This window comes from Liolophura sinensis, chromosome 10 (genome assembly GCF_032854445.1).
Source record: "Liolophura sinensis isolate JHLJ2023 chromosome 10, CUHK_Ljap_v2, whole genome shotgun sequence".
Lineage (NCBI taxonomy): Eukaryota > Metazoa > Mollusca > Polyplacophora > Chitonida > Chitonidae > Liolophura > Liolophura sinensis.
The window spans coordinates 32,523,176-32,544,227 of NC_088304.1; the positions used below are offsets into that span (position 1 = coordinate 32,523,176).

Consider the following 21,052-nt stretch of genomic DNA (forward strand, 5'->3'; position numbering starts at 1 on the left):
TCCAGCCTTTGGCCTTATGCTTCAGGGGCAGCAGTGAATGCTAAGATTTTGCCCTGGTATATGAATCAGTAAAAGTAACATGGCCCTATTTCGCAAACTTTCTACACCATTTTGTGCAACACAATCTCTTGTAATATCATATCATGTTTTGGCATTATAGTATAGACGAAGTGCATTACAAAAAAGGACAAGAAAAGTTACACAAATGACTTAAGAAGTTTTATGAAAGTAGCCCGCTAACCAACTGAGCTACGGAGGCCCTACATAAAGGCATATGTCTCACGGTGCTCAGTCAGTTAGCGCGCTAGCCCAGCATAATGACCCAGGAGCCTCTCACCAACGCGGTCACTGAGTTCAAGTCCAGCTCACGTTGGCTTCCTCTCCGGCCATAAGTGGGTAGGTCTGTCAGCAACCTGCGGATGGTCGTGGGTTTCCCCCGGGCTCTGCCTGGTTTCCACCCACCATAATGCTGGCCGCCATCATATAAGTGAAATATTCTTGAGTACGGCGTAAAACACCAATCAAATAAATAAATAAATAAATATAAAGTTTAGGGGAGTGTACCCAGGCTGTGCTGAGAACTGTGATGGTGATTATCTGGCAGACACCTGACAAGAATCTTACCTGTACATAGTGCACCTGCTGTGGGGAAGGATACGGGCCCGGTGCAGCAAACTGCATCTGCTAAACATAAAACAGCCCACATACAATACCTACATATACATACTTTTACTGTAATGTTAACTTACACGCAACATTGTGCTACGCCAACCAAAAGAGAAAAATAAAAACATCATGATGATGCAGTACCATCAATCGTTTTCAAAAAATGTAATTTAATGTAATCTATTCGAGCAAATGATGTACATGTATAATGTATCAGTAGTGAGGATACACTGAAGATAGTGTAATACAAAAACAACACTACCTATATTACAAATGACACTATCTGTATTACACAAATGATACTACCTGTATTGTAAATGACACTACCTATACTAAACAAATGACACTATCTGTATTACACAAATGATACTACCTGTATTGTAAATGACACTACCTATACTACACAAATGACACTATCTGTATTACACAAATGATACTACCTGTATTGTAAATGACACTACCTATATTACAAATGACACTATCTGTATTACACAAATGATACTACCTGTATTGTAAATGACACTACCTATACTACACAAATGACACTATCTGTATTACACAAATGATACTACCTGTATTGTAAATGACACTACCTATATTACAAATGACACTATCTGTATTACACAAATGATACTACCTGTACTGTAAATGACACTAACTGTATTACAAATGACACTATCTGTATTACACAAATCACACTACCTGTATTGTAAATGACACCACCTGTATTACAAATGACACTATCTGTATTACACAAATGATACTACCTGTATTGTAAATGACACTACCTGTATTACAAATGACACTATCTATATTACACAAATGATACTACCTGTATTGTAAATGACACTACCTATACTACACAAATGACACTATCTGTATTACACAAATGATACTACCTGTATTGTAAATGACACTACCTATATTACAAATGACACTACCTGTATAACACAAATCACACTACCTGTATTACACAAATCACACTACCCGAGTGTATTAATCTGAGGGTGTCTTACCTGCCCCGGAGGCTGTGCCACGCCCTGACTCTGCACAGGGGGAACGTGAGTTGCTGGCTGCTGAGGGGAGGTCACTATAAAGGCATCCTGACGCTGTGAGGTTGAAATGTCCAAAGAGTAGAAATTTACTTAAAATTACATGAAATACAAACATATGTACATGTACTTCAACAAGTAACAAATGAAATGGTTGGTCCTGAAATACAAGCTAGTCCTATAGTCTGTGTTTTTATAGCTCTGACTTGTAGTCAAATTGCCACTGCTCCAGTACATGTAACTGGGAAAAGGCTCTCACCACACTAAATACAGGCAGCTAATACAAGGATTCCACCAATCCTGTCAGCACAAAAAGCCAGCTTTATATTTTGAAACAACAATTTGTCCGAGCTGGTTTTATTTTTTCAAAATGTGCAACACATCCGGTTATGTAGTTTTTCCTGAAAATTCTTCACCAAATAACCAGATCAATAATCTGACTGTGCGGGAGTTATAGTGCACAGCACTAAGGCACATCTATATGTGGCACCTTTCAACGCAGGATAGAAAGAAACAGGATCTTCAATACGACAGTTAAAACATTCACGTTTCATTATTATATACAATGAACACAAATTCAAAAGACACAGTACTGTCTATCACAAAATGAGGAGCTCTCCCAGAAAAAACATCAGTAAGTGAGTGTGAGTGCTTAGGGTTTAATGTCATACTTTACAATTTTTCACTCAAATGCTGACACAAAAAACATCAGAAATATTAACAGAAAGACAAATGGATGTCTCTTATCACAAGTTTACGCAAACATAGTAAGATTTATTTTACTGGTGTTTTATGCCATTCTTAAGAATACTCCCCTTAAACAACCACAGCCAGCATTATGTTGAGAGGAAACTGGGCAGAGCCCGGGGGAAATGGCCAGAGAGGAAGTCAGTATGAGCTAGACTTGAACTCAAAGTGACATATGGTGAGAGGCTCCTGGAGTGTGATAATAATCAGCAGTACAAGAGCAGGGGACAAAACTGATGTGTAAATAACAGAGTAAAATGCTTAATAAGATACATGCAGGTGGCTGGAAAATTTGCTAATCATGTCCTGTGCTAGGTAACAGACTACCCATAAACACTCTGTTCCTCCCACCATAATGCTGGTCGCCGCCTTTGTATATTAAGTGAACAGTCTTGAGCAGGGCGTAAAACACCAATCAAATAAATAAATAAACACTGTATTCATGTGAATTAATAAAAGCAGCTTCAAAATGCATCTGAGACAAGCAGTTACAGAATGGTTTAACTTTCACTGAGCAACACAGTTGACAGTTACGGAGGGAAACAGCTGCAAATGTGTTGGGATTGATGGTAAGGAACATACACTGCTGTTCACACGTGCATTAAAACCTCACTAGCACAAATCAATGTTAAACGTGTGGTCTTTGTAAGTAACTAACCTGTTGTGAAGATCAAAAGAATCGCCCAAATCAAAACTGACCATGGCAATCACGTCGGTTCATGTAAAATAATCACATTTTCTGAGCCTATACCATAGCAGTTACTGAATCCACCACCATCATGCCGTCTTAGCTAGAGTGACCCTGAGGTCATGACCTTTACCAGCCTAAATGCAGACAGATGTATGGCCGAGTCCAGGGATTATCTCTCAGAATGTCTTTTTTTTCTCAAGATGTGTTACTGTCATGGACTATTTTTGGTTAGGCAGGTTAATCAATCTGTAGAAACAGATGACTGACATCGATTTATTCTAGGAAAGTTTTAATGCGCGTGTGAACAGCAGTAAATGTTCCTTACCATCAGTCACAACTTTGAGGGAAGACCTACCTGCAGGGTAGGGACTTGTGTGCCCTGTTGTTGGTGCTGTTGTTGTTGTTGTTGCTGCTGCATTGCCCTTTGCTGCATCAGATGTTGATGCTGTTGTTGCTGCTGATGGATCGCTCTCTGCTGCATCAACTTCTGGTGCATCTGAATCTGCTGGGCACTGGGCATGCCAGGGCCTCCTGAATTACAAAATACATTGAAAAATTAAATGTGAACAATTTTTTTATCAGACCTGCATGAAGTTTATATTCAAACTGATTAAGCTCTCCCTCCACTTCCCACCCCTACACCTTTCTGTGTTTCACCCAAAGTTAAACTTTTGCCACGTGACACCTTTTCCTCGATATTGATTGATTTATTCGCCTCGTAATGGCCACTCAAAGACTTTTTTGTGAAATCTGATTAATTTCTTATCAGAAAAACTTCAGTGTTGGTGTTAAAACAGAACATTTTTTAATGGCTTTAACTGCTCCTTTATTTACATTTTGAACGGCCTAACTTTAGGTGAATACAGTATTTTGAGCCTGTGAAACAGGATGCGATATGTAAGATAACAAATCTTTCACATCCTACTTTGTGTCACTCTTCACACAGGGTCATGCAGTACATTGTAACGGAACCAAAATTATAAAGGAAAACAAAAACTACCTTGCCTTAAGACATATTTAATGTGACTAAATTCAAATCTGGTACACAGCTACAGAACCTTACTGAATTGCTAACAGATCTCTGAAAATACAATTTTTTCTGACATTCTGACAACTTTTGTAGCTAATAACCCAAAATAACCTAAAATTTCGTCCATGACTAAGTTGCTTATTTTTCCAGATTCTGGTAGCTGTATTGATTTCAGAAGGAGCACTAAGAGGTGTCTGGAAGGCAGGATGATATCCTACTGGGAAAATGTAAATTTAAGCAGCAGAAGTAATATCTCATTACATTTATTTGCCTCCATAAATGTTCTTTTATGGTCAAATTTTTAGGTCATTTAAGGTAATATATTATAGTGAAGATGATGAGTTTTAAATTTTTCTTAAATTAAAATAATATTTATAGTCTCTGGCCAGCTATCTATCAGATAACACCATTTTGGCTAAAGCTGCCAAATCTTACTGCTAACATCTTAATCCTAGATTCATTACTCAAGAGAGTGAAACAGATTTGTGGTACTGAAACTTAATATTGAATTTGGAAAAATGATGCTTAACTCAGAGAGCAGGTATTAGAGTACATGTAAGATCTGGTTAGAAATAAGTCAGTACAGGCAGCTCTGTGTCTACCAGATCTGACTTTAGACACAAGGAACACATTTCTTCATCATGTACTAAAACTGGGCAAACTCATGAAGATTTTCACAAACTTAATGAGCTTATTCACTGCAAACCTTGTATACTGCCAAACAATGAAAGAGAAAAAGAAGAAAAATAAAGTATATATTAGACATGAAGAATGAAGTAAGGTTTCAATGTTTTTATCCACTTCCTTAAAATGATAAAACATTTATTTTCTGAATATGACCAGTCTATAGTGACAACCAAGCATAAAGTGAAAGAGGAATTAGACAGGTTTTCCTGCCAACATGAAAAGCCCCAGTTCATGATGCACGGCATGCTTAACCCTCAACAACCACTGCATGTGGGACAGGACAAGAAACCTATGTACCTACACCACAATCCCTAGTAAGACCTCATAGCATAACTCCATATAATTACTTGGCTTGTGTATTTATACTTAAGAGCAAGATCCCTTCAAGACACATCTAAATACAAACAGAATAAGTCACAAACAAGTGAAAAAGATTTGCCAAAAGATGGTGAAAGCAAGAATTTAATTTCAGGACCAGTGGACTTGTTGACAGCAAGTCTTACTAAAGACCTGGTACTGCAGCAATGAACCCATCAGCACAGAGTCAGTGGCTACTCCATCTGACTGAGAACAGGAGAGTTTTCAGTACGAACTTTTTTAGCATTAAAAAAAGGTAAAAAAAAGTTCTACTGTATCATGCAACTTGTGAAAATTGTCAGGTAACTTTTGTTGATGTTAATTTACTAATCACTTGTCTTACCAAGCACCATAAATGGAATCTTCTTCCTTTAAAAATTTCTCATAGGAGCAATGAAATCTAGAAATGTCCAGTACAAGGCCTGTCACCAAGACTCTCAACAGTGGGAGCAATGAAATCTAGAAATGTACAGTACAAGGCCTGTCACCAAGACTCTCAACAGTGGGAGCAATGTAATCTAGAAATGTCCAGTACAAGGCCTGTCACCAAGACTCTCAACAGTGGGAGCAATGGAATCTAGAAATGTCCAGTACAAGGCCTGTCACCAAGACTCTCAACAGTGGGAGCAATGGAATCTAGAAATGTCCAGTACAAGGCCTGTCACCAAGACTCTCAACAGTGGGAGCAATGGAATCTAGAAATGTCCAGTACAAGTCCTGTCACCAAGACTCTCAACAGTGGGAGCAATGGAATCTAGAAATGTCCAGTACAAGGCCTGTCACCAAGACTCTCAACAGTGGGAGCAATGAAATCTAGAAATGTCCAGTACAAGGCCTGTCACAAGGACTCTGAACAGTGGGAACAATGGAATCTAGAAATGTCCAGTACAAGGCCTGTCACCAAGACTCTGAACAGTGAGAGCCATGGAATCTAGAAATGTCCAGTACAAGGCCTGTCACCAAGACTCTCAACAGTGGGACCCATGGAATCTAGAAATGTTCAGTACAAGGCCTGCATTGAGCTCACATCTCCTAAGCTCTGTGGTTGGGAACATGGGTGTATGCACCTCTGCAGTCAGTGAGGTTTGCCAGAAAGTACATGTACTATACCATGACTGTTAGCTACAACCATGCTTACAAGCACCTGTCTGTGAGCTACATGTACATGTAGCACCATGTTTGCCACTCAGCACCATGCTTTCTAGCTTGCGCCATGACAGTCAGCCAGAACTAAGTTTTCTAGCCAATTACATGCTTGTACAATATTTGATGACCAATATCATGGTACCACAGTTGAGTGTGAATGCCAAGGCTTGACAACCAGTATCATACATGTAGTGGGCAGGCAATCGGGATTACATGTGCAAGAATGTTTGACAGCCAGTATCACGGTTGACAAGCATTCAATACTACATGTACAGGTGTGCTTGACAGCCAGTATCACGGTTGACAAGCAATCAATACCACATGTACAGGTGTGCTTGACAGCCAGTATCATGGTTGACAAGCAATCAGTACTACATGTACAAATGTGCTTGACAGCCAGTATCATGGTTGACATGCAATCAATACTACATGTACAGGTGTGTTAGACAGCCAGTATCATGGTTAACAAGCAATCAGTATTACATGTACAGGTGTGCTTGACAGCCAGTATCATGGTTGACAAGCAATCAGTACTACATGTACAAATGTGCTTGCCAGCCAGTATCATGGTTGACAAGCAATCAATACTACCTGTACAGGTGTGCTTGACAGCCAGTATCATGGTTGACATGCAATCAATACTACATGTACAGGTGTGCTAGACAGCCAGTATCATGGTTGACAAGCAATCAGTATTACATGTACAGGTGTGCTTGACAGCCAGTATCATGGTTGAACACTGGCATGTAGAACATGGTGGAGATGTCTGGTAGCTTGTGACATGCCTGTCAACCAGTTCACAGCTAGCAAGCATTTGTTTTTTCTTTTAATATTCATTTTACTGTTACTATAAGTAATGCCATACTTAAGAGCTTAGATGCAGTTTGTATGAAAATCCACTGTAAAAATAAGCATGAATAGTAAACCAAATATCACACTGTACTTGTACATGCACACCAATACCTCACTGCCACCCACTATACGACTTCAAGGAAGTGTACATAAAATGATTTTAAATAAAAACATATCAAACCTAAAAAATTTAAAGAAAAAAAGTGATACATGTGTCTGCACCATAACCCAGGTTTTGTATAGGTAATCACCCATTTACCACTGTGGCAAGTGCGAGGTAGGTTGGGCATGCTTTGTGGGGTACAAAAGGGAGTATGTCAGGGTTACAGGGGTCAGGGTAAAACAAGGGTATAAACAAATGTCTGAAGCCAGCCGTTACTCAGCCATGCTTTACCGTTGTATAATAGATGCAAAAAGAACCAATCATTTCCTGAAACAAGAAATTAAATAGAACCACATGCTTGTGAACAGAAGGACAGACAGACAGACAAGCAGAGAGAAAGAGAGAGAGAGATGAGCAGACAGCCGAGCTCAGGCGCCTCCCCGTATTCCAAGACAGAGCCCGAGGTCACGGAAATTCGTATGTATCAACTTAAGGGAAGGGATATTCTACACGCATAAAATGTGTTACAATTACTGTATTCTTTACTCATCCACAAGTGTCAATCACGTTCTCAGGAAATATCATTGCCAAGTGGAATATCCCGTATGTGAACAGAGTTGGATATGAGACAAAATGAAACTGTACGAAGTTCCGTGACTATATCCCCTGGGTTATAAAAGAAGCATGTAGTGGGGATGCTGATGTGAAATCTCACGCTGCGGGAAGGCTCCGGGCCTGGCGTCCGAGAGGAATGGCTGAAGTTGCTGTGACAGGATAGTCTGGCTGGGACCTGGTCCCATGCCCAGTGTGGCTGAAACATCAACTTTTATCTAAGTTTGTAACACTCAACAAAGTCACACTGAGGCTGAAACATCTACACTATCTAAGTTTGTAACACCTCAACCAATTACCAGTAAGGCTGAAACGGAGATTCTATCTATTAAAGTTTGTAACACTCAACACAGTCAAAGTTAGGCTATAATAAACTTTCACTCTATCTAGGTTTGTAACACTTGATAATTTCCAGCATGGCTGAAACAGAGATGATATCAGTTTGTAACACTCAGCCAAATATCAAGCGAGGCTGAAACATCAATTCTATCCAAGTTTTTAACAATCAGCACAGTCCCAGTGCAGCTGAAACATCAACTCTATCCAAATCTGTAACAATCAGCACAGTCCCAGAGCAGCTGAAATAATCAACTCTATCCAAGTTTGTAACACACAACACAGTCCCAGTGCAGCTGAAATAATCAACTCTATCCAAGTTTGTAACACTGGACAAAGTCCCAGTGCAGCTGAAACATCAACTCTATCCAAATTTGTAACACTCAACACAGTCCCAGTGCAGCTGAAATAATCAACTCTATCCAAGTTTGTAACACTCAACACAGTCCCAACAAAGGTGAAATATCAACTTTATCCATAAAGTTTGTAACACTCAACACAGTCCCAGTGCAGCTGAAACATCAACTCCATCCAAGTTTGTAACACTCAACACAGTCCCAGTGCAGCTGAAATAATCAACTCTATCCAAGTTTGTAACACTCAACACAGTCCCAGTGCAGCTTTAACATCAACTCTATCCAAGTTTGTAACACTCAACACAGTCCCAGTGCAGCTTTAACATCAACTCTATCCAAGTTTGTAACACTCAACACAGTCCCAGTGCAGCTTTAACATCAACTCTATCCAAGTTTGTAACACTCAACACAGTCCCAGTGCAGCTGAAACATCAACTTTATCCATAAAGTTTGAAACACTCAACACAGACCCAGCACTGACGGCCAATCAACTCTATTTAACGCTGTAACACTCAACAAATCCCAGCATGGCTGAAACATCACCTCTATCTAACGCTGTAACACTCAATTAATTTTAATTTGGCTGAAACATCAACTCTATCTAACACTGTAACACTCAACACAGACCAGCACTGACGACACATCACCTCTACCTAACACTGTAACACTCAATTAATTTTAATTTGGCTGAAACATCAACTCTATCTATAATGTTTGTAACTCCAGTCAAATGAAGGCTGAAACATCAACTCTATCTATAATGTTTGTAGCTCCAGTCAAATGAAGGCTGAAACATCAACTCTATCTATAATGTTTGTAACTCCAGTCAAATGAAGGCTGAAACATCAACTCTATCTATAATGTTGTAACTCCAGTCAAATGAAGGCTGAAACATCAACTCTATCTATAATGTTTGTAACTCCAGTCAAGTGAAGGCTGAAACATCAACTCTATCTATAATGTTTGTAGCTCCAGTCAAATGAAGGCTGAAACATCAACTCTATCTATAATGTTTGTAGCTCCAGTCAAATGAAGGCTGAAACATCAACTCTATCTATAATGTTTGTAACTCCAGTCAAATGAAGGCTGAAACATCAACTCTATCTATAATGTTTGTAACTCCAGTCAAATGAAGGCTGAAACATCAACTCTATCTATAATGTTTGTAGCTCCAGTCAAATGAAGGCTGAAACATCAACTCTATCTATAATGTTTGTAGCTCCAGTCAAATGAAGGCTGAAACATCAACTCTATCTATAATGTTTGTAACTCCAGTCAAATGAAGGCTGAAACATCAACTCTATCTATAATGTTTGTAACTCCAGTCAAATGAAGGCTGAAACATCAACTCTATCTATAATGTTTGTAGCTCCAGTCAAATGAAGGCTGAAACATCAACTCTATCTATAATGTTTGTAACTCCAGTCAAGTGAAGGCTGAAATATTAACTCCATACAGGTAATTCTTTCACACTCTTTAGCATTCCACTTGTTTCTTATTATCATCAAACTGTTATATACTGAGGGCACATCACATTCTTACAGAATGACTATAGTTTGTAAACTGATGCACTAAATTTCAGGAAAACTATTACTTCACAAGACATGCCACACTTCAGCAACAGCTGTTATGAAATGCCACACTTCACATAACATCAGACCAGACATACCACACTTCAGCGACACCTGGTAGGTCACACTTTCACGGATGACAGCTGGTATGACATGCCACACTTCCCATGACATTTGGCATGACATACCACACTTCAGATGCCATGTCATGCCACACTTCCATGGACTGCATATAGCATGCATGCCAATCTTGCACCGATGCAGGCATCTCGCATGACATGTCACACTTCCACAGATGAAGGCATCTCGTATGATATGTCACACTTCCATAGATGAAGGCAGATGGTATGGTGTGTCACATTTCCATAGATGCAGGCATCTCGTATGACATGTCACACTTCCATAGATGAAGGCATCTCGTATGACATGTCACACTTCCATGCATGCAGGCATCTCGTATGACATGTCACACTTCCACAGATGAAGGCAGATGGTATGGTGTGTCACACTTCCATAGATGCAGGCATCTCGTATGACATGTCACACTTCCACAGATAAAGGCAGACGGTTTGACATGTCACACTTCCACAGATGAAGGCAGATGGTATGGTGTGTTACACTTCCATAGATGCAGGCATCTCGTATGACATGTCACATTTCCATAGATGAAGGCAGATGGTATGGTGTGTCACACTTCCATAGATGCAGGCATCTCGTATGACATGTCACATTTCCATAGATGAAGGCAGATGGTATGGTGTGTCACACTTCCATAGATGAAGGCAGATGGTATGGTGTGTCACACTTTTACACATGATTATCTCCTGTAGAGGGGATGTTGAGTAGCATCCCACACTTCCCTAGGTGACACTGGGAATGCCATGTTTCTACACATATACTTTTCATGTTACACACTGCAAGGGATGGAATCGGGACACAATGTAATTCTGGCAGACTGGGTGAGGTGTTTGTTGTGAGGTATATGTGGGGGGTGGGAGGGGGGGATTGTTCCTGGAGACTGGTGGGTATAAGCTGGCTTTTTGTTTGCTTGTATCAGCATAGTGCCAACAGCTGCTAACATGCCCTCATACCATCTTATAAATAGTGGAGTTCTGGTAAACCAGTTAGTGCATGCAAGTGTAACTCAGATGTTAGCATGTTACTTACAACTACATGTAGTTTGCTGCGACCACTTTTCTACTAGGGACTATTAAAAACGCTGCTTTCAGTGTTGTTAACGGGATTTCTTTGTAGCCGGACAGTCTCATGTCATTTACATTCATAGTGCTGCTTCACTAAAATGCTATGCCAAGCATCATGCTGACACCTTGCTGAACATCGGACAAGCAATTTCTTTGTCAAATGACCATTTATGGAAAGTGCCAAGATTGTCAGTGTTAATCTTAAGGGAAAGATGGCCCCTGTTAAAAAAATAAACTGACCGTGGAAAGTCTACTCAAAACCTAAATGCAAGTTTACCTTTATTTATGTTAGTCATGTCGTAAACTTTTTGTTCTTTTCCAATCGCAAAATTCACATTTAATGTCAGGATAGCTCGTTTTTTTGTGCATAAGTAGAGATTACACTAGTAGACTTAAAAAGGTGGAAGTGTACTTAAACAAGTCTGATCTACTGTATTATTAAAATCCACCATGGGATTATTAAAAGCATTGTTAGTTTAGAAGCATCAGTAATATTTTACAGTTTCTAGTGATAGTGCTCTGGACATTTATGTCTGCCAACAACTACCCTGTACAGACTTTTGGAGGGAAAGGTGGCTGTGATGACTTGCATTCTGTCCTAATACTTCAGAAATAAAGTTGTACTATTACCTAGACAAAATAAAGATACAATGTTATTCAATACAAAAAAACAGAAAACAAAAAACAAACAAAAAAAAAAGAGAAAGAAGAAAGAAAGAAAAAAAAATGGGCGATGAGTAAGAAAAGCCATGTAGCTGTGAAACATGCAAAACGAATATTAAGTGTAAATTAGAAAACAGAGATAATGAACTGTTACTTCAGAATTAAAGTCATGTACTAGAAGCTGTAACTGGGATCGGCTTTACCTGTACTGTGACCAGCGGTCAAATCAGCATTCTGTGCAAGTCACTGGTAATTCCATAGTTCCAAATACCTTTTACACATACACCCTTTACAATACCAGCCTTCTACAAAAGGGAGGCAAATCTAACTCACAGATCAGCAGTGGCGTCCTCCATAAACTATAGCTGATACAAGATTTGCTTCCCTTTGTTGAGATCTGGTGAATCTCCATTATGAACTCATTCTCAAAGAATATGAAGATTGAGAAAAAATCTTGTCTATGATGTCTAAACAGCAAGTACTGGCAAGAAAGTGGAAACAGTGCAATGAACTGCGCTTTGAGAGCAAAACTGACCCCTACGAATCTTGGTAATATTAAGGATGCGCGAGAGAGCGAGGTGCAGCATTAGGGAGGGGTTTGTTAGTATACCTTGCTGGGGCTGGTGCCCCAAGGTGAGGTTATGTCCGCCACCCTGCCGGGCCAGAGTCTGAAGAGCATTAATAGGGTCCTGCATGCCAGGGCCTTGCTGCTGCTGCTGCTGTTGTAAAGGGGCCGTACCTTGTGGAATCCCGTGGGGCGGGGCTAAACCCGATGCTGATGCTGCAACCATGGCGGCCGCCTTCCTCTCCTTCTGGGAGTCTGTACGTACAAGAAGAAGCTAGGATTAGAGGAATTTCAGAAAACTACTGCATGTCATCTAAGGTCTGGCCTGTAAAATTCACATTTTTGAAGCACTTAAAGGCCTTAAAATGATACATGTACTACTGATGTCAACACTTTTCTGAAAACAAATTTAACAAACATCATCAAGAACTCTTAAGTGTCCATATAATCAATCAGAATCAAGCAAAATGTGTCACGTCAAAAGAAAGTTACCCTATAGGTGAAATACAGCAAGTGTGGACAAACAAACAAAATCAGAATAGCAAACGAGTGTCTGGTAAATACTTAACTAAAGAAAAGAAAGAAAAAAAAAGAGCCTACATGTAAATAACAATTCAGAAATAACATTACAGTTTGTGGACAGGATGACAGTTTGACCTCAATATAATAATAGTAACAGCCATAAGAATTTGCTGAAAGAATCCTCCCCTTGAATGATAACGCCTGTTTACAGCTGTTTCATATTACATGTCCATGTATCTTGATTTGCGCAAGCCATAAAATTGCTGTAATTTGCAATTTTCAAAACCTGTCTGGTTAATGGTTGGAAAAGATCCAAGTTGCCAGACTAAACCAAAAACCCCACCCCCACATACAATTTGCCTGACATACGACCTCACTTTAATAAGGACACAGTGACACCAATGAAAGCTTGATTCTAGGCTGTGACGTCATTGACCAGGGGTTGACACACTGCAGCAACAATCAGAGTGTGTTCAAAAAAAGGCAAATACATGTACATGTAGCAGGCTGCAAACAGCTGCCTACTGCTGTCCCTGTAGCTGCCTACTGTTGTCCCTGTGGCTGCCTACTGCTGTCCCTGTAGCTGCCTACTGCTGTCCCTGTACTTGTCTACTGATGTCCCTGCAGTTGTCTACTGCTGTCCCTGTAGCTACCTACTCTTGTCCTTGTCTACTGCTGTCCCTGTAACTGCCAACTGCCGACCCTGTACTTGTCTACTGCTGTCCCTGTAACTGCCTATTGCTGTCCCTGTAGCTGCCTATTGCTGCCCCTGTAGCTGCCTATTGCTGTCCCTGTAGCTGCCTACTGCTGCCCCTGTAGCTGCCTACTGCTGCCCCTGTAGCTGCCTACTGCTGCCCCTGTAGCTGCCTACTGCTACCCCTGTAGCTGCCTATTGCTGTCCCTGTAGCTGCCTACTGCTGCCCCTGTAGCTGCCTACTGCTACCCCTGTAACTGCCAACTGCTGTCCCTGTGCTTGTCTACTGCTGTCCCTGTAGCTGCCTACTGCTGCCCCTGTACTTGTCTACTGCTGTCCCTGTAGCTGCCTACTGCTGCCCCTGTAGCTGCCTACTGCTGTCCCTGTAGCTGCCTACTGCTGTCCCTGTAGCTGCCTACTGCTGCCCCTGTAGCTGCCTACTGCTGCCCCTGTAGCTGCCTATTGCTGTCCCTGTAGTTGTCCACTGCTGCCCCTGTAGGTGCCTACCGCTGTCCCTGTAGTTGTCTACTACTGTTAATGTAGCTGCCTACTTTGGATACTCTGACCATTTAAAACGAATAGTAATTCTGACATAACTTTCAATTCACCCCCTACTTTTCAGCTCTGATCTCCTCTAATTCTAAATGAAATCCCTGGAACTACACTTTTATTGCTAATGATCCAGCCAATGGAGTACATGTTTCGTTAATTTTATACAAATGAGCTTTTTATACAAGCAACATATTAAACCTATCATTTACCCTAATTGTTCAACCTTTTTAACGACCACTGTTACCAATATTTTAAAACCTTCTGTGACAACTATGGGGTGTAGAGATATAATTTGCACAGGTTTATGAAGCTTGCATCTTAAGTGACACAAACAAATCAATTTTAGCATCATTTTCATAATAATTCCACTGACAAAAGTGCTTAAGAGGTCAGAAAGGTTGGAAGATTTACAGCATTTCTTCTGATACAACATGTATAAGAGTTTGTATAAGAATTTGTATACACATTTGTATATCACATGTAGACCCATTTGCTTGGCAAGTTGTGCCTGTGGACTTTCCTTTCGTTTGTTTACTTCAGTAGGGCTTCACAGGTGACTGGAGTGAAACTTTTATGGACACTAATTCACATCCAGTAGTCAAATCTTTAAAATTTTGTTTCAAAAAAGATATAAAAAATGCCCCAATTCTTCTAAAATTTGGGAAAAATATTAGCAGTGTTGAAAGTAGAATATTACATTTCCTTACTTGCCTTTTGGAAAAGTAAAGCTATGAGTATGTTGTTCATTAGATGGTATAACCATCTGAGAAAAAAGAAACTAAACATTCCTAGTACAATTACATTTATATTGGCTAAAACAAGCAGACCAGGTGTCCCAAAAATTAGAACAAATAGATGGTTGAAAATGAAAATGAAAACTGCCAAATACCGACTAACTGATGAAGACGTACAACCATGCATGTACCAACATCATCAAAAAAGAGCATGGGATCTAACAAAGGTACATGTACATGACAGAAGGCTGAGGAACAAATAATACAGCTGTAAGGCCTACCAGAGTAAATATAAAGGCTGTGGGGATTGTGCTGGTACATGGGTGTGGTTCTACAGCCCTCCTTATATACACGTTCCACTGGCTGCGACTGGCTACGATTGGCTAAAACATTCGCAACCTTCATATAAACGTTCACATAATTTTAGTCATGACAGGCATGATTCTTTCTTATGCTGGTTCCGGCAAAGTATCCTCAAAGTTCAGCCACATTCAGCCAAATTCAGCCATTATCACAGATTATCCTTTTGTTCTAGTCACTGCAAAACATTCCCACTGTTGAGGTGCAAAGACAAACGGTTGTCTGTTTATTCTGGTCTCGCATTAACACAAACAGAACAGCCTAATTGACTAACATGGTCGTTGTTACACTGATCCCTTACAGTTCACGCTTGACCTAGCCACTGTAGAACAGTCATGGTGTTCAGGTACCCACTGTAGAACAGTCATGGTGTTCAGGTACCAAGATTAACACACAGTTCTCTCTTCCAGGTGGAACATTCACACATACGGTTTGAGAACAGAGAGACAAGCATATGGTTCTCTCTTGTACTTTAAAGGCAGAACATCTGCACAGTTTAATCTCCACTATAATCTGCGACACCTTCAAACATGGAACATTCACACAGTTCAGGCAGAGAAAGTGTAAATCAGAGTTCTGCCTTGCACTGACAAAGATGGAACAATCACTGAGTGTTCCACACTATTCAGGTGGAACAATCACAAATTCTCCATTACACAGGTACTGGTGATACATGACATCAAGATCCCAAAAAAATCAAGTCAAACCAAGCTTCTACCATCCAGTCACCCACAACATCGGGCAGAGTACTGGTTCTGGTATAAATTACACGGTACAACAGTTAACACATTTTCCTCTTGAGCCTGCTACCTTCTTCGCTGCTGCCACACACGGACGTGAGGATATACATAACCTCCTGAGGAAATAGCAAACATCCGAACAAAGTTATGAAAATACATCCGAGATCTTGAATGAAAAACTCTCGAGCTGAAGAATACACATACTTTGCTTTTAATGATTCATATAGTCCCAATTGATTCATATAGTCCCAATTGATTCATATAGTCCCAATTGATTCATATAGTCCCAATTGATTCATATAGTCCCAATTTGATCACTGGTCAAAATCTTTTCTGTAAAGAAACCTTTCTGTAAGTCTTTCAACACATTAATATCATTAAGACATCAGACATCCTAACTTCGGAGCAGTAGTAATGAGAGAATGTTGATTTATTGAAGGGTGTGAGGTAATAAAAAAACAGCAGAAATATTGGATTAAAGTTGATGTACATTAAAACCCATGGTGTCGAATTCACCACCTGGATGTTACTTCTTATTATAAATTTTAACACAACACAAGGAATAAACAAAGATGCCTGCAGAAATTATTTCGTTAATTACTCAGGAATGTCCTGCACATCAAAATCCTTAATGAAGATATTAGAAAAACTAATCATAAAGGTCGAAAAGGTAAAAGTAAAAACAACAGAAAACACTCCAGAAGATAAATAGGCATCAGCATGCATGTGGGATTTCAAGGGCGTCTCATACTACTGCTAGAATTTCAGGGACCTAAAAGTGTGCTTAGAACAAGGAGCAAAGACAACATAAACATGTGCTTAGAACATGGACAAAGACAACATAAACGCATGGTTAGCGCAGGAACAAAGACAACATAAAAGTGTGCTTAAAACAGGGACAAAGACAACATAAAAATGTGCTTAGAATGAACAAAGACACCATAAAAGTGTGCTTAGAACAGAGACAAAGACAACATAAACCCATGGTTAGAACAGGGACAAAGACAACATAAACGTGTGCTTAGTACAGAAACAAGGACAACATAAAGGCATGGTTAGAACAGGGACAAAGACAACATAAAAGTGTGCTTAGAATGCACAACGACAACATAAAGTGTGCTTAGAACAGAGACAAAGACAACATAAACCCATGGTTAGAACAGGGACAAAGACAACATAAACGTGTGCTTAGAACAGAAACAAGGACAACATAAAGGCATGGTTAGAACAGGGACAAAGACAACATAAAAGTGTGCTTAGAATGTACAACGACAACATAAAGTGTGCTTAGAACAGAGACAAAGATAACATAAAGGCATGGTTAGAACAGGAACGAAGTAAACATAAAAGTGTGCTTAGAACACACAAAGACAACATAAAAGTGTGCTTAGAACAAAGATAAAGACAACATAAACCCATGGTTAGAACAGGGACAAAGACAACATAAACGTGTGCTTAGAACAGAAACAAGGACAACATAAAAAGTGTATTTAGCACAGGGAAAAAAACCAACCTAAAAGTGTGCTTAGAACAGGAACAAAGACAACAAGTGTGCTTAGAACAGGGACAAAGACAACATGAAAGTGTGCTTAGAAGAGGGACAAAGAAATCCTAAAAAATGTGCTTAGAGCAGAGACAAAGACAACATGAAATTGTGCTTAGAAGAGGGACAAAGGCAACATAAAATGTGCTTACAAGAGGGCCAAGAAAACCTAAAAGTGTGCTTACAGCATGTATTTCCAAGAGCAGTGAGATTCTTAAATCATAAATTTAAAAACTCTGAGTCATATATGTAATGCTCGAATGAACAAAGTCACAGTTTTGGCTCGTAAAATTGCACAAAAATATAAAAAAAAGTACTGATACTGGATTTGATCTCCTCCTCATGACATGAAGATGGTTGTTAAGGAGTCACTAAGGCCATACGTCACATACAGCTTCAAGTGTGTGTGGTTGTCAGCTGATTTAAAACCGGAGATGGGAAGACAGCTGATAAAGACAGCCGGCTGGTTATAATTGGAACAAGGATATGAATAATCAGCATTGGTAAACAATGCCTGTATGGAGTATCAAATACATGTACACATATGTCCTGTACAGTACATACAGCATCAACATAGAGTACGGCTCATACATGTACATCTGCAAGTTAACGGTCTATCACTAGTGGTTATTGCACTCTCTCTGGTGTCCTCACAAATCAGTCCTGCTCACGTCACAGCATGTGGTCAGTAAAATCGCACTAAGCTGAATGTTCCTGGTTCATTAGGGCAAGTGGGAGACCAAAGGGAGGCAAGAAGGTGGGGAGGGGCGAGGGGGAGATCAATACAGGCATCTTATTAGCTTGTGGTCAAGCAGATTCATGAGGTGAGTTGTGTCCATATGGTAAAAGCAAAACCTGTTGGTGTCAGAGAGCTTCACCACTCCAGTATGTAATATCACACTTGGCTGTTTTATATTGTTTTGTGTCAAGGCAACTTGTGTGCAAGACAAAAGTCAGAAAAAAGCAATCAGAACAAAGAATGAAAGAATACACAGAAATTCACATATACCTCTTCCCAAAAATAAAAACAAAATGAAGCAACTTCATAAGCACAGGTTGAAAGCACAGGTTGAAATCACAGGTTTTCAGGCAAATTTGACATTTCAGTCCTCTGAAAATTTGATAAGAGCTGCACAAATGAGACACTCTAGCCCAGGACAAAATCTGGCCATACGTAGGAATGCAGCGAGAGCTTGTAAGTTTAAGAAGACCATAAAAAAATTAAAAAAAATAAAAATTCATTCATCCATCCATCGGAGAAAAAGGTTACAAGTCCAGATCAAAGTGACGGCACATTAGATCCCAGGTCAATATCAGTCAAGTTTGCCCACAGCTCTGAAATCCGGGTGTATAAAGTAAGCCCTGCCGCGCACCACCAAACCTATGGTAACACACAGTAACTGCTGCTAGTGACAATCACACCGCAGATGTTGCTGCAACTCAACTGCAGCGGTGAGAGCGACGCGGGCTTCCGAGGATCTATACACCCTCAGCTCCCTCTTGACAGAACTGACGTGACAGTAAAGGTCGTTGGGGTCAATTGTACATGCTGACAGTCAGTCTACAAGAACAGCACAGTTATACAGTACTATAACACATTGCCGCAAGGACACCTACATGTATACCACAGGGAGGGCTCAGATTGGCTGAGGGAGACACATAAGCTGGGATCACACTCACAGCCTACAACTATTGTTGACATTTTATTGCGCAGCGTTTCAGTCCTCTGCTAACCAGAACACTCATCCTCAAGTCCTGCCGCAGGGGTTGGGCACCCAGATCAACTGTTATTGTCAGCGAACCATAACATTTGATATAATCACTCTGGTTTTGTATATGAGCACAAGAAGAGCTACATGTATGCCCAGTAAAACAATAACAATTATAAACACTGCACTGAATTTCCTTTTGCTCACCTCCACTAAAATTAATTTACTATTTTCAAAGAATGGTGACAAACTTAAGCTGCCCATTTTCCTTTGTTTTAATACAATCATCATAACAAAAGCTTGTCTTTTCATTAAGTGGTGACAATATTTGTGTACATGAATACAAATAATATGTACAGTTCCTCTGTTTACCCTGACAAAGACAAAAACTTGTATTAACATATACATGTGCACGTACAAGTATACACAGACCGAAGACACCTTACATGTATATAATTTCTGTTTTCCTTTCCCACACCTCAACGATGTTACAAAGAATTGCCATTTATACTCAAATGAGGCCACTCAAAACTGTCCATTTTGCTTTGTTTACATAATAATATAATAATACTTTAATTCCAGACACAGACCCATACATGTAAAATTTAAATTACAGCTACATGTATTTGAGAGCACAGAATTCAAAATGTTTAAAATGTTACTGTCCCTTCTCTGCAATGATCATAGAAACTACTATGCCCAATGTTTACTTTGTGCACAACAATGATCACAAAAGCTCTTCAATGGATGAAACACAGACTCGCATTGCCAGTCGACATTCTACTGTTCCACAAATAATTAGAGATCAATACTCCCTGTCCAAGGTTAGGTTTGAACTCACATCTTCTGTGCCTCGTATTGAGGGACCACATTGAAGGACTTTGTAACTAAACATGCACAGCCCTACTAAACTTACCGTACTCTTAAACGTTTCACTCGCAAATATTAAACCTTACCCTGGGAATGATTTTATACATGTAATTATGCTTAACACGCTAAGGTTATGAGAAATGCCATTTGTCTAATATTCAGAACAAGGCTATAAAGATTACAATGATTGTCAAGAACTATTATAATAAATGTTATAAAGACTGTATTAAGAAGCAATGTTTAACCCTGGCTGGAATTAGAACACAGCCTGAGGTATGTGTAGCATTAAATACACATGCGTATAAGCCACTACCCTTATTTTTCTATTATTAGGACAGTTATCAGTTGTGTTGAAAGCAAAGAATTACACTTCTCTCCCAGATTTATTCGAAAAACAAAGATATGAATATGTTGTTTATTAGACTGACTAACCATGTGAAGAACGAGAAACTAAATATTCCTGCTACAATCACATGTATAGTGGCAAAAGAGCTAACCAGGTGTCCCAAAAATGGTGTCCCATGCCTAGTGTACGATGTTAGGCATGGCTTACAAGCATGTTATATGCTAATAAGATACTGTCCCATCTATTCCAATCATGCACTGCACATTTTGCTATCATACTTTTATACATGTAAGTTTTCACACCAAAGATGGCCACGCAAAACATGGGGATGCCCTCAGCCAAGGGG

The 21,052-nt window shown here is 39.7% G+C and overlaps 1 protein-coding gene across 1 annotated transcript in view; it reads right to left on the reverse strand.

Annotated features, from left to right (window-relative positions):
* Positions 1–21,052, reverse strand: part of LOC135476327 (mediator of RNA polymerase II transcription subunit 15-like) — a 50,409-nt gene that overhangs the window by 10,246 nt on the left and 19,111 nt on the right. Inside the window, exons 4-10 of the mRNA XM_064756322.1 lie at positions 12,682–12,891; positions 12,370–12,376; positions 11,118–11,277; positions 8,047–8,161; positions 3,512–3,687; positions 1,683–1,775; positions 625–684 (exon numbers count right to left, since the gene is read on the reverse strand). Coding sequence (XP_064612392.1) covers positions 625–684; positions 1,683–1,775; positions 3,512–3,687; positions 8,047–8,161; positions 11,118–11,277; positions 12,370–12,376; positions 12,682–12,891 — 821 coding nt within the window. The remainder of the gene's footprint in view (positions 1–624; positions 685–1,682; positions 1,776–3,511; positions 3,688–8,046; positions 8,162–11,117; positions 11,278–12,369; positions 12,377–12,681; positions 12,892–21,052) is intronic.